Here is a 14,473-nt window from a genome sequence, read left to right as displayed (position 1 = left end):
GGCACAGGAGCCAGGTGCTGGAGAAGCTGTGTGTGGTGCTGGAGCCTGGTGCTGGAGAAGCTGTGTGAGGTGCTGGAGCCTGGCGCTGGAGAAGCTGTGTGTGGTGCTGGAGCCTGGCGCTGGAGAAGCTATGTGAGGTGCTGGAGCCTGGCGCTGGAGAGGCTGTGTGTGGTGCTGGAGCCTGGTGCTGGAGAAGCTGTGTGTGGTGCTGGAGAAGCTGTGTGTGGTGCTGGAGAAGCTGTGTGTGGCGCTGGAGAAGCTGTGTGTGGTGCTGGAGCCTGGCCCTGGAGAAGCTGTGTGGCGCTGGAGAAGCTGTGTGTGGCACAGGAGCCTGGCCCTGGAGAAGCTGTGTGTGGCGCTGGAGCCTGATACTGGAGAAGCTGTGTGTGGTGCTGGAGCCTGGCCCTGGAGAAGCTGTGTGTGGCACAGGAGCCTGGCCCTGGAGAAGCTGTGTGGCGCTGGAGAAGCTGTGTGTGGCGCTGGAGCCTGGCCCTGGAGTAGCTGTGTGGCGCCGGAGCCTGGCCCTGGAGAAGCTGTGTGGTGCTGGAGCCTGGTGCTGGAGAGGCTGTGTGGCGCTGGAGAAGCTATGTGTGGTGCTGGAGAAGCTGTGTGTGGTGCTGGAGCCTGGCCCTGGAGAAGCTGTGTGTGGTGCTGGAGAAGCTGTGTGTGGTGCTGGAGCCTGGCCCTGGAGAAGCTGTGTGGTGCTGGAGAAGCTGTGTGTGGTGCTGGAGCCTGGCCCTGGAGAAGCTGTGTGTGGTGCTGGAGAAGCTGTGTGTGGTGCTGGAGCCTGGCCCTGGAGAAGCTGTGTGTGGTGCTGGAGCCTGGCCCTGGAGAAGCTGTGTGGCGCTGGAGAAGCTGTGTGTGGTGCTAGAGAAGCTGTGTGTGGTGCTGGAGCCTGGCCCTGGAGAAGCTGTGTGGCGCCGGAGAAGCTGTGTGTGGTGCTGGAGCCTGGCCCTGGAGAAGCTGTGTGTGGCGCTGGAGCCTGATACTGGAGAAGCTGTGTGTGGTGCTGGAGCCTGGCGCTGGAGAAGCTGTGTGTGGCGCTGGAGCCTGGCCCTGGAGAAGCTGTGTGTGGCAGAGGAGCCTGGCTCTAGAGAAGCTGTGTGTGGCGCTGGAGCCTGGTGCTGGAGAAGCTGTGTGTGATGCTGGAGCCTGGCCCTGGAGAAGCTGTGTGTGGTGCTGGAGCCTGGCCCTGGAGAAGCTGTGTGTGGTGCTGGAGCCTGGCCCTGGAGAAGCTGTGTGTGGCACTGGAGAAGCTGTGTGTGGTGCTGGAGAAGCTGTGTGTGGTGCCGGAGCCTGGCCCTGGAGAAGCTGTGTGTGGTGCCGGAGCCTGGCCCTGGAGAAGCTGTGTGTGGCAGAGGAGCCTAGTGCTGGAGAAGCGCCCTCGCTGCAGGAGCTGGGCACTGGGAGGTGCGTGGTACAAGAACCTGGTGCTGGAGAAGCGACAGGACAGGCCTGGGCATTGGGGAAGCCACGGAGGCAGCAGAATCTGGCTCCTGGAGAGGTTGTATCCAGTGAAGGACCCCTCCAAGAGGACACACTGGATCTGGATAAACTTCCCTCTGCGGCCAGTTTCATGTGCCAGCTGGCAGAGGAGAAACCTGCGCAGGGCCTGTCTGTGTTCACAGAGCAGGCAATGAAGGGTGAATAAATGATCTGGTACAGCCTCCTGCTTTGGCACACAGCTTCCACTGCAGCATTTTACACACGTGTGAGCTCCCCTATAACCACAAAACAGCTATACTTCTACCTGTCAAGGCACAGCTATTCTTACTGAAGGACACTCTGACTTCCTTTTCCCTAAATGAGGAGTCTCACCAATCATTCTGTCAATCTCTGTCTACATGAATAACTTCTCAAATTCAGCCACAGCCCCACCGAATATTCTACCTAGACTCAATTATAGACTTAACTTCCAACAACATAATATATAAAATAGTGGGAAGAAGGAGGAAAAACAAACAGTTACCGTATACAAATAAACACACACATATATATCACGTAATAGAAAATATGCAAAACTACTACATGTCTCATTTCTGTTTTTGTCCACAAGGTCACATTCAGTATCGGGCTTCCCTCTCCCATTACCCATCCTGTTTTCCTCAGTGCTCAGCCAGGACCTCGGCAGGTCAGGCCTCGTTCACCTGGTGGAGTGACCCAAACCTTGATTCTCAAAGGATCTGAATCTTCAGTTGTTCCCCCTCCTTTTTTTTCTTTTTCTGTAATTTTCCATTTTCCAATGTTACTTTTGGGCATGGAAGTCCTAAGAGGGAGCTGAGAGAGTCCCCTGGTTCCAGGCAGTCTGCCCTGCCTCTGGTGTGTACAGCAACCCAGCTCTCCTTGGGAGCCAGGATCCGTCACTCCAGCCGGTGGAGTAACTCCTGTTTTTGTCTGTTGGTTCAGTGGCATAAGGGGTCCGGAAAAGCCAAGAGGATGGCTTACCTTCCAGTGGAACCACTGTGTCCCCTTTGGGGATTGCAACATTCAGGGCCCCTAGAGCAGGGGTCCTCAAACTTTTTAAACAGGCGGCCAGTTCACTGTCCCTCAGACCGTTGGAGGGCCGGACTATAGTTTAAAAAAAAACTATGAACAAATTCCTATGCACACTGCACATATCTTATTTTGAAGTAAAAAAACAAAACGGGAACAAATACAATATTTGTATTTGCATGTGGCCCGCGGTCCGTAGTTTGAGGACCCCTGCCCTAGAGGGTTCAGAGATAGAGGATGGGGTGGGGACCAGATGCAGAGATCCAGGGGAGGGTAAGTAAAGAGGTTCTGCAGCTGGCGGATATGGACAATTCTTTGTGTGTGTGTGTGTGTGTGTATTTTATTGATTTTTTACAGAGAGGAAGGGAGAGGGATAGAGAGTTAGAAACATCGGTGAGAGAGAAACATCGATCAGCTGCCTCTTGCACACTCCCTACTGGGGATGTGCCCGCAACCAAGGTACATGCCCTTGACTGGAATTGAACCCGGGACCCTTGAGTCCGCAGGCCGATGCTCTATCCACTGAGCCAGACTGGTTAGGGCATGGACCATTCTTTAAAGATGCTGGAAAAGCAGAGAATGCACAGGTGTAGACCATGGGCTGCCTCCAGGGAGAATAGAATCAGACCCATGCTCGTGGCTGCCGCAGACAGCAGGCCCCACCAGGGTCCACATGGCTGATTCTCACAGGGGCTGCCAGCCTGGCCACCCTGTGCCCCTGACTCCCAGGGCATGGGAAGCCCATCTGACTGCCACAGCGCGCGCGCACACACACACACACACGCACACACTCACACACGGCTGGGCTTCTCCTGACCCGCCACCCTCAGAAACACATGCTCCTCTGTGCAAGGCTGTATTACTCATGTTGGCTCCCAAGAACAACGTCATCTCCTTACCAGCATCTATTTTGGATTTAAACCTTTTTCTCCCCTCTCCGCGTGTGGGGCTGTGTCATGGTAACCTTTAGTGCGAGCGGAAGAGTCTGATTCAACTCATCTCTGCCAGTGTGGCCAGCATCGCGGCAGCAGATTTGGTGTGACCAAAAATACTCAACGCTGGCGGTGCCCTGGCCTCGAGGGGGGTGGAAGAACCACACGTCATCCTACTGTGATTCCGGAGCCAGACAGATGGGCTTTGAAGTGGGGAGAGGATGGCAGGATTGTTGGGTTGGCTTTGGTGTATGGGCAGCTGGTGGTTTGGGTGGAAGGGCTGTTTCTGAAAGTCAGGGTAATGGTATGATGATGAGCATCTCACTCGTGTTGAGAGAGAATGAGCTGTCGGAAAGTGTCTCTGAGACCTCTTCCTCCTCCTCATCCAGCCCCCGTCTTGTGACCGAGAGGCTGTGGCGGATAGACATCTCTGTCTAGAGGCCCTGATGTCTCCCCTCAGCTTTCTGCTGGCCCCCAGCTCACCAGACCCTGGCAGATGATTGGGTGACATGGGCTCCAGATACTCCCCTGCCTCTGTCACCCACAGGGCTCATGTGTAACTCCTCCCACGCTCAATAGTAAATTCAGCTAGGAGGCTGTTATCTGTGGGCTGGTGTCACATGAGGGCACAGATATGATCTGGGGTCTGTGCTTAGCATGCTGACCCATGGCTGAGTGCTGACACGTGTGTAAAGACTCCAGCGTTAGACAGACCTGGATTTCTCACCCTGCCCTGGGACTTTCCTACCTGGGCAACCTTGGAGAGGTAATAAATCTCTTTAAGCCTCATTGTCTCCCATGAAATAACAATAGAACCTACTTCACAGGATTGTTAGGATGAAATAGGACAACGCATGTCCCTTAGCACAGTGCCTGGCACCTGGTAGGCGCTCAGTAAAGGGGCAGATGAATAAATGAATGGATGATTCCCACCTTGGGCTGGGCACTGATTATAAGGTTGTGTGCCTATCACCGCCCCGGCTCTTGCCCCCATGGCAGACCTAACCAGGAAAGGGAGACTAACGGAAAATTTTTTTTTCTGACCAATCCATGCCCAAAGTTAATATGGCTGCGACAGTCACATGCTCGTTGTAAGAGATCATGCTGGAGGGGAAAACTGGGCTCTGGGGTGGGACAGACCTGGCGTTGTATCTGGCTCTATCACTTACTGACTGGATGACCTTAGGCAGCTTCGTTAACCTCTCTATACCTCATTTTTTCACATCTGGACAACAGGGTTGGCATGAGCATGAACGAGATGTTGAGATTGTAATGCTCTTCACAGGACCTGGCATATCTGGGGAGCGTGATAAAGACACTCCTGGTTGAGCAGCGGGCACTCGTGGCGCTCCAGTGATTTCAAGAAAGAAGGGAAAGCTGTGGGCTGGTTAGTGAGGAACTACTAATTGTTCAAATTGATGGAGTCTGTTTTTTTGTGTCGGGCTCTCTTGTAAGCATTGTAATGCATTTCATTTTAATTCTCACAACAGTCCTATGAAGTGGCTACTCTTATTTCCCCCATTTTACAGCTGAGAAAACTGAGGCACAGTTTTGCCTCCCGTCACACAGATAATAAGTAATCACACAACAGCCAGGACTTGAACCCACACAGTGGGCCTCGCAGGGAGGATTTATGAAGGTTGAGATTAGCATATGAGTCAGGACTGTCAGCCGCAAGGCACAGACTCACTCACGTTGTGAGAGGCTGACAGATGCCCTGCCTCCAGGTACAGCTAGATCTAGGGACCGACAATGACTTGAGTTTTCCATCCCTCTGTCTTCATCCCTTTGTTCTCAGGTGAGCCAGCAGCTCCTGACTCACATCCTACCATATTAGCATCTTTCCATTGTGCCAAAGCCTCTCTGGGAGGCCTCTGATTGGCCCTGCCTGGTCACATGCTCACTCTGACTAAAGTGGGGGTGGGGTCAGCACAACCAACCAACACCCCCATGGGAAGGAGGGGAAGGTAACTAGATAGACTTAAACAAGCGAAGTCCGCTGTGAGAAAGTAGACTTCAGATAAAGGGAAGGAGGAGGGCCTGCTAAGAGATGGTCAGTATTTTTCAGCAGTTCAGATAGAGGACTTGAGATGGAGTGGAAAGGGCTCTTATGGTGATGACATCAGGACCGCTTTTGGTGGAGCAAGGATTCAAGTTTGTGGGCAAAGACAGTTTTGTTTCTGGAAGAAGGCAATTCTCTGCAAGCCCTTGTTGAGGTAAGACTGTGGGGTGACAGTCTAGTTGTTGCTGGTTGGAGTATGCTTGGAGTTGAGACTTGGGGTGGTCAGCTTGGGAGGTGCAATGGGGTTGGTGTTGGTGAGGAAGGTGGGACTAGGTAGGGACAGTGTAGTGGAAGCTGATATGGCAGGGGCTGTCTGGAGGCTCCGGGAGATGGCTGAATTGTGGGCCTTTGGTCTGAGGTGGGCTAATGAGTGAGCCACGGTCATGTTTAGGGATGTAGGCAGCAATGGCATGCACAGGTGCAGTTTGGGAGGGATGTGAGGGAGGTACATCACGCTGTGCAGGGGCTGGACTGGGTGGAAGTGACGTATTGCAAGAATTAAATATTTCGTGAGCGGGGAGGAGGGGCGGGTGGGGAAGGAGGTACAACTTTTATAGCTGGTGACGGAACTCTGTGTGGGTGTGAGGAGCTGATAATGGTTATTCTGTGGGATGTGATGGTTTCATAGAGCAACAGAGATGGCAGGGCCTGAGCTGTGCTCCTGTAGGAGTAGAGGATGGAGGCCACACCCAAACAATGACTGCAGTTGGGTGTAAGCCCTCACTCCCATCCCCATCCTCTCTTTTTAAAAATTAATTTTATTTCCTCACAGTAGTACATGCGTATAATTTGAGAAGTCAAATAGTACTAACACCTCTTCACCAAATGCGGTTGTTACGTTGCCTACTCCCACCCTCGTCCTCTCCTGAGGCAACTCCTCTTAACTATCTCTCCTAGCAGTTTTACACTTAAATTTCTGAGTAATGTGTATACCTTTTGAATCTTCCATTTTAGATACTTTTCATCCATTTCCTATTTAGTAAATAGGAATGTAGTTCTCTTACATGGCCACCCTTTCCGCTCTCCAGCCACCTCCTACATAGTTCTCATAGGCATACTATTCACAACGACCTAGCAGTGTTTTTCAAAAATGTTTTACGCATATATTAATATACAGGTAAGCATGTTGTGGGCAGGAGACTAGCACCCCAAAGACAGCCACAGCCTAATCCCCTGAACCTGTGGATATGTTACCTTATATGGCAACAGGTACTTTGATTAAATTAAGGATCTTGAGATGGGATTATCCTGGATTATCTGGGTGGACCCAGTGTAATCACAGGGATCCTTAGGCGTGAAAGACAGGGGCAGGAGAGGCAGAGAAAGAGATGTAAGGGAACAGGGTCAGAGTGATGCAGAGAAGAAAGAGTGGCCATCGTGGCTATGAGGGGGGAAGGTGGCCACGAGCCAAGGAATGGGAGTAGCCAGTAGAAGCTGAAAGCATCAAGAAAATGGATTTCCCCCAGCGTCTCCAGTGCTGAGAAACATTTTGGACTTCTGACTTCCAGAACTGCGAGATAACAAATTTGTGTTGTTTTAAGCCATTAATTTTGTGCTAATCTGTAACAGCAGCAAATAGGAAATTAATATACTATGTAGTATCACCCACATACATACACACATGTGTATATATATGTGTGTATTTGTTAAATCAAATAATGCAACTGTTATTTGCATTAAATCAAATAACGTAACAGCTGAGCCTTAGAGTGTACTACAATAGTTGACTTCCTTTTTGTTTTCTCTAATAATCCCCTTGTGTTTTCCTTTGCCTGATTTTCTTCATACTTCTTACTAGTTCCTGCTACACCTCCTAATAGCTGTCAGCATGGCTTTCCACAAGGCCAGTCATGTCAAGTACTATATATTTCAGTTCCATTTTTTTGTTGCCCATCCTCTTGCTCTCTGCCCGTTGTCACTGCTGTTCTGTGACTTCCTTTTGTGGTCATCCTTACCATTCCCTTTGCCCTCCTTCTGGCTGGAGTTCCTGTTTTCTGGATCTCGTGTCTTCCTCTCACTTGGTTTGCTTCCCCATTTGGAGCACATCATCCGGGACGGATATCTGTCAGTATCCAAGTCCATCCGGTCCCTGTGTCCAGGTAGCCGAGTACGGACGGTGAGTGGTACCTGTCGGGTTGAAAAGAGGTTCATTGAGAGGGTCCACAGTGCTGACAGCACTGACCGAGCTAAGCCCTGAGTCAAGCTGCTTAGACCCGAACCACGGCCTTCCATGGCCTCTGGCCTCTTTCACCTTAGTCCCTTCTCTTAGAGGGCATCTTCCCATGCTCCCTGAGAGAGGAGTGCCTGAAAAATCTCTTTATTCTTCTCTCACACTTAAATGATCATTAGGCTGGGTAAAGAGGTCTAATTAGAGAATTATATTCAGAATTTCAAGGGTATTTCTAACCAACGGAGCTACCTGTTCAGGGCTTATTTTTCTTTTTAATCTACTCCGTCTGTTGAGTTTTGTATTTCAACTAGCACAAGTTTTTTTTTTTAATTTCTAAGAGTACTTTTATGTTCTCTGAATGTTCTTTTTTATTGCATCACATTCTTTTTTCATGAATGTAGTACTGTCTCTGTGCATAAAGTGTGTTTTGTTTGTTTTGGTTTTGGTTTTACGGTCCTGGCCTTTATCTTCCAAGTTAGAGGCTTCCCTTACATGTCTAGAGCAGCGGTCGCCAACTGGTGGTCCACGGACCACTGGTGGTCTGTGAGGGCCGAAAGGTTGGCAACCACTGGTTTAAGAAAACCTTTGGAGTAGTGGTCGCCAACTGGTGGTCCTTGAGGTCCAAAAGGCTGGTGACTGCTGGTCTAGAGGTCCTTGGTTGTCCCTCCAAAGTTAAGGACAAGGGACTAAGAAGCTGATTGGAAGATATGAGCGTGATGGTGGCGCTTGTTGACTTGCAGGTCCACTGGTTGACCCACACGAGCTAGTTGGACACCACTTGGGTTCTGGTGTCAGTATTTGTATCCTTAGGCCTTTCCGCTTGGACTGAAAAGAAGGTAAGGGTTTTGCTGGCAGTGTTCTAGGAGCCCAGTGGGGGGTAGCCGGTAGGACACAACATCCCATTTATAACCTTCATCTCCTTGGTTTTGGCGTATTACCTTTACTCTCAACTGGCTAGTCGACATTTTGTGCAAAGACCCTCTGTTTTGTGCTCTATAGGGAATAACCCTTCAGACGTCTGGGGAAGGTGGATGTAGGGGTTCTACTTCTTTTACTCCATCATCTTATTTTCACACACGCATCCTCTTCATCCCTGGTCCCGGAGGTACTGGTGCTGTCACATCAGGTGTCTGTTTCAGACTCTGTTATAAATCGGTTTGCATGTGCTGCCTGAAATTTGGCCGCTGCAAGTCTGCTTTCCAGATTCTGGAATTTCGTTGGTGGTGTCTCCCCTCTGTTCAGCCCACGCTGTGACTTTACATCTTATTTAAAAACCCTTTCCACTAAGTTGGATTTAGAAGGTCGCGAAATTGATTATGTGTCGTCAAAATCCCACTTCTTTTTCCACAGCAGTTTTATGATTGAATTAGTGATGATGGTGACCTTGTCCGTTGTGATACCAAGATATTTTCATGATGGGATTCCTTAAAAAATTGTTTTTATGTTGTGGTTACAAGCATTATTCATGGCCACTCTGCACATTAGAGGTATAAGGAAGGAAATAAAGGCTCCTCTCATGGTGGTAGGGTCTTGGCAAGGATTTTCTTTGGTGGCGTTTTTGTGGTGCAGCCTTTGGCGTGGGTGTGGAGGAGTCCTCAGCGCCAGGAGCAGCAGGGCCGTGCCTGGCAAAGAGCTGTCATGGTAGACACATGCCGCTGTGTTGGGGCTGTGGGACCAGGCGCAGATCCCTCCCCTTGGCAGGGGTACTTGAGAGAAAAAGGGGAGCTCCTAAGGCCAGGCGGGAAGCACCACGTCCAGGCCTGGACCGTGGCCACCACAGCAGGCCCTGGAGAGGTGCAGGGCACGGCCTGCCTGGCCACATGCTGGATGGCTTTAGGTGGTGCTGGGTGCTTGTGCAGGACACTGGCTGACAGGTCTGTTCCATTGAGTAACACATGTCAGCTGCATTTGCTGTGAGGACAGTGTATGCAGCTCGGGTGGGGGCGGGGAGGAGGGAAGAACATTTCTTTCCTGTCCAGTGTCCGCCGTGGTCGGGGGCAACACCTTGCCATGCTCTGCTTTTCCCTCCGTCTTCCTCTCCTCACGGGCAGCCAGAGGTTCGCTCAGGTGCTGTTCTCACAGAAGCCCCCTGGGTGCTTCTAGGCCTCAGGGCAGCATTAGTTGCCTCTTACCCCTTAGATCCCATTCCGGGGCTCTTGGGGCTTAGCTTGGCAGGGCTGGAGTAGTTGCCTGTAGATCTAGTCCAGCTGTCCACGCTGATGGATGAGGTAGGTGACAGGCCAGAGAAACTGAGTCAGGACTAGAACGCACGTCTGCCGACTCCAGGTTCAGTGTTGTTTGTCACCAGACTCTGCCTCTCTTAGCGTCCACTCCCTTTGGAAGGTTTTGATGTGGGGGGATTGGGGATTTAAGCTAATCAGCGGAGTGGGTGTGAGTGGGACTCGCTGGCTTATGTGGATGGAAGTCTCATAGAGTTCTGGGTTGGACCAGTTCTCCCGCGGGCTCCCAGGAGTTGTTTTGTGGGTGGTGTACGTTGGGGGACGGAGCTGCTTTAAAGAGAGATCTGGGTCCCAGCTTCTGCTTTGACACTGAAGATGAACAAGTCCTAACCTTTTCGAGCCTAAATTCAACTGTAAACGAGGGGCAGTAATAATACTAGGAGCTGCCCCCGGGAGGAATGGCTGTCAGTGCTTAGCACAGCGCTGACACGTGGAGCTATTCTCACTGTCGCCATCTACACCCTCCTGGGCTGGGGAGCAGACATTCACTGCGCCCGCTCTGGGCTGAGCTTGGACGTGTGCATTACACCTCAGGCTCCTAGGGCTCACCTGTATCTGGGTTTTAATGGACAGGGAACCCCCTGTCCTGGTCCTAAGAGGCTCCCCCCAGCTCCAGCATCCTCTCCACACTCTGGGCAGAGCCAGGACTGGGCACCCACCTCCCAGCCAGGTGTCTGTCCCTGGGGAAGGGGCTGTGCCCTGGAGAGACCCAAGCCCGTGCTTCCTCTGCCTCCTCGTTTTCCAGGGAGCCTGGCTGGAGGCGGAGGGAGGAGAAGCCCTGGCGGGAGGGGGAGCCCAGTGAAGCAGAGCAGGAACTGGAAGGGGAAGGGTGTGGGTGGGCCCCATCCAGCCTGCCTCCCCTGTCCTCCTGCCAATCCCCGCCCCGGCCCTGGCCGGCTCTCTGGAGCAGGGGCTTGGCCCACTCGCCTTCTGGTGGGTGGGGAGCAGGCAAACTCTGTCTGAGTGAAGGGGGTGGAAGCCTGCAGCACTCCCACCCCCAGCGGAGGCCTGCGGCTTTGTTATTTCACTGGCTTGAGGCCCACACCTGAGACAGGGAGGATGAAAATCCCCTAAAATTCAGCTGTGTGGGTTCAGAGGGCCCCCCTCAAGGCCACCAGTTTCTGAAGGCAGATGGGGTGGCAGAGCGAGGGGTCTCACAGCCCCCCTCTGCGGGGCGGTGGTTGTGGGCAGCTTCTCCCCACCCGGTGTCCGGGCCCCAAGCGCTGCAAGCCTAGGCCTCAGCCCACAGCCCAGCCAACCTCAGCTTTCTCTGCAGGCCCGAGCGCTGGTCCTAAAGTAAGGTGACATTCATCTCGCTACATCCTGTGACTGCTGCTCACTTCCTCCACGTGGGGTGGGAGCGGTGTGGGGGTGGCGTGCTTGGAGGACAGATTAGAAGGAAAATGTAGCTGGGCTGGGGACCTCTGGGATTTCCCAGGGGGCGGCTGGGGTGGGAGGGGTGTGGGAAGCGTTCAAAGGAAAGAACAGTCGTGAATGAAGAGAAGGGAGGAGGCGGGAGGCAGCTGGAAGTCCCAGAAGTGACTCCCACTGGGCCACAGCGACGCGGACACCCGGGGGGCTGGTGCCGCCTCGGAGGCAGGGGGGGCCCTGACGGAAGCCAGGCAGCGCTGTGCCTGTGCCTCCGTTTCCCCGTTCTCTGCGGGACTAGGCTGCCTGAGCTGCTGGTGAGCCGGGAAGGGAGTGAGGTGGGAGGAACAGGCCTCGCAGGCCAGCGCCTGGGACTGTGGGCCCAGCCTGGAGGCCGGGGTGGGGCCAGCGGGGCCTGGGTCGGGATGCCCTGCCCCACTGACCCCTCTTCTCTCCCCCAACAGGTGGAGCCATTGGAACCCCCAAACCCGCCGGCAGCCCGAGGCCGAGTTCCACCAGACTGTTTCACTCTGCGCCCGCCCGGATCTATGTCTAAGTTTTAACTCGCGGCTACAAAGACTACGATCATCCCTTCCCCAAAGCCCAGCCGCCGCCGAGCCCCGCGCAGCCCCAGCCTGCCTCCCGCCGCCCAGCTGCCCGCCATGCCCTCCAGCGGCCCCGGGGACACCAGCAGCTCCGCCCTGGAGCGGGAGGAGGACCGCAAGGTGAGCAGCTGGCTCTGTGGGGAACCTCCTAGCCCCGGTCGGGGAGGGCCTGCCTCCCGGTCACAAGGGCTCAGGTGTGCTGAGCGCTGGACCGTGCCGCTCAGCCTCCGCCCTGCGAGTTGGGGACTGGGAGCTTACAGAGGCCGGATCCTGGTGGTGGAGTGGGGCCTGGAGCCAGGTAGTTAGGATCCAGGACCCAGCCCTCCCCCCTGCCCCCTTCCTCCTCCCTCCCCCCTCCCCCTCTCCCGCGTGGTGTGTGAGCGGAGGTTCAAATCCTAGGTCCGTGTCTTTGTTGGGTTTGCCTGGCAGAGCCCCAGACCTGGATTCCTTTTGGGATTGGCCTTTTACTAGCTGTGTCCTTAGGTGAGTCACTTTACCTGTTTTAGCTGCTTGTTTCCCCAGGGTGTCCACTAGCTTCTGGAAGGCCAAGGACAAGTTCGGGGGGCCTTGGTAGATGTGACACCGTGTGAGGGCGCTGCCTCCAGCACAGACAGACAGGCACAGGGCTGCGGTGTGCCACGTGCTGGAGTGACACCGGTTGTCATGGAGATGGTGATTTCCTGTCCCCCTCCCTGACCCCAGGCTCCGAGCAAGTGGCACCTCTGCCCATGGAGCTGGTGAGGGGTGACCTCTTGGCCCTTCTGCCAAACTCCAGGATGGGCCTAAACCAGATAGAGGAGCTCACAGCAGACTGGTGGGAGTCCCTGCTGGGTCCCGACAGGCTGCCTTGGGACCTCACCAAGCTGTGTCACCCACAGGCACCCCCCCTCCATCAGTGGAATAGTAAACCCTGCCAGCACCCTTCTGAGAAAGCTGTCCCAGCCACTGGCCTTCCTGGGGTGCCCTATCTGTCATGCCGTGGTCCCCACAGTTCCCTTTGCCTGCTCCTCTTTCCCTGCGCAGGGGTGAGGGATGGTGGTTCTTGGTGGTATCCGGGGATATTCATGGAGCACAGGCGTCTTTCTGGAATTGGCATGGACACCTGGCACTGGGTGTGGGCCCTGAGCACTCGGGGGAGTGGCAGCTCTGCCAGCCCTATCGGGGCAGCTCTGCGACCTGCTCCCTGCTCCCTGCTCCCCTCCTTCCTGGGCTTGCTCATTGTACAGTGTGTTTCTGTTTTCTGGGTGGTTTCCATCTATTTGGTCCTTTAGGGACAACCCTTGAACAAGTGGGCAAGGACAGATGGCCCTAGTTTACAGATGAGGAAGCTGAGCCCAGCTTAGTGGTGGGTCCAGATGGGAGCCTGCTCTCCCGCCTCCTGGATCAGAGCCTTTCCCACAGAGCCCCCCTGCGTGGGTCCTGGTATGGACACACACACACGCACACGCATACACACACATGCACCGGAGCATGAAGCCCAGACACCTGCCTTCCCGGCCTGGAAACCTGCTGAGTGCCATGGAGGAGCACATACCCAACAAGCTGGAGAGAAAATGCCTGTGCGGCCCGCCGGGCCAGGCTCCTGGGGCCACAGGCCATTTCCATCTTGTCCCCACAGAAAAAGAACAGGTAGTCCAGGTTACCCACGGGTCTTCTGGGCGACTCGCAGCCAGGACTCAGGCAGCAGCAGACTCAGACCCTGCCGCCATCGAGTCGGCCATCTGTGGCCACCTGTGCTCTTGAGTGGCAGCTGTGGCCGTGGGTAATTCCCTGTCCTCCCTGAGCCTGGCTTTGCTTCTCTGTTGGATTAGGTGACCCTGGCTCTCCTCCCCTGGTCCGATGTCCTGACTGGTGCTGACACAGCTTTGTGTCCATGTACTTGCAGTTGATGGTCAGCTGCCCCCCACGGGTGGGGAAGGTGGGGACAGCTGGGCCAGACTCCTTCTGGTACTGGACCAGGCTGCCCTGGGCAGCAGAGCCGCTGACCCTTCCGGGGAGAGCAGCAGGTGGGGTGCTCAGTTAAGACAGTTCAGAACAGAGAAAGACGTTTCCCTGGGTGAAGAGCCAGTAGTCCCAGGTCCCAGCCCGAGGATGCCACTTGCTGGAGATGTGACTTCAGGCCATCTGGGCTTGCGCTTGCTCAGCTGTGAAGCGGGGATGGTAACTCTAGCTGTGCCTGTTCTGCAGGGTGTTGCGGAAGTCAGATGAGGTCATGGGCATGGAAGTGCCCTGCAGACAGCAAAGTCTGGTCCAATTATGAGGGATTACGATTGCTATTATTATCCACCCATAGTAACTGCTCTGGCTCAAGCGGCAACAAACACATACCCAGCCCCAGATCCCGGTGCAGATAGAGCGAGCTGGGAGACTGGGGCTGGAGCACGCCCACAGCACACATGCTGGCTCACCTGGCACACCTCCCTGGCACCTCTGGGCTGGCTCCCGCAGCTCCAGGAAGTTGGCCAGGGGGGGTGGGTAGAGACACTGACAGCTGCCACAGCAGCCTGTGAAAGCCAGGCCTTGGGCAGGGGTGCCTTGTTGCTGCAGAGGGGGAAGATGGGCTTGGAGCCCAAGGATCCTGGCAGAGTTGCCAGGGGTACCTG

General features: G+C 54.4%; 1 protein-coding gene across 4 annotated transcripts in view; it reads left to right on the top strand.

The window, feature by feature from the left end:
* The window catches only part of DNMT3A (DNA methyltransferase 3 alpha), a 103,866-nt gene that overhangs the window by 16,083 nt on the left and 73,310 nt on the right, over window positions 1–14,473 (top strand). For 3 of the 4 annotated variants that reach the window (XM_070428808.1, XM_070428806.1, XM_070428807.1), the window contains exon 2: window positions 11,730–11,990. In XM_070428808.1, the coding sequence (XP_070284909.1) occupies window positions 11,928–11,990 (63 nt within the window). In that variant the 5' untranslated portion in view covers window positions 11,730–11,927. Of the gene's footprint in view, window positions 1–11,085; window positions 11,194–11,729; window positions 11,991–14,473 lie in introns of those variants that run through there. The other variant, XM_070428809.1, reaches the window with a different exon arrangement.

This window comes from Myotis yumanensis, unplaced genomic scaffold, assembly GCF_028538775.1.
Source record: "Myotis yumanensis isolate MYYU_CA2020_CCGP unplaced genomic scaffold, mMyoYum1.0.hap1 SCAF_11, whole genome shotgun sequence".
In the NCBI taxonomy this organism is placed as follows: Eukaryota; Metazoa; Chordata; class Mammalia; order Chiroptera; family Vespertilionidae; genus Myotis; species Myotis yumanensis.
The sequence above is the reverse complement of the archived record's forward strand: the minus strand, read 5'-3'. Positions and strand labels throughout refer to the sequence as shown.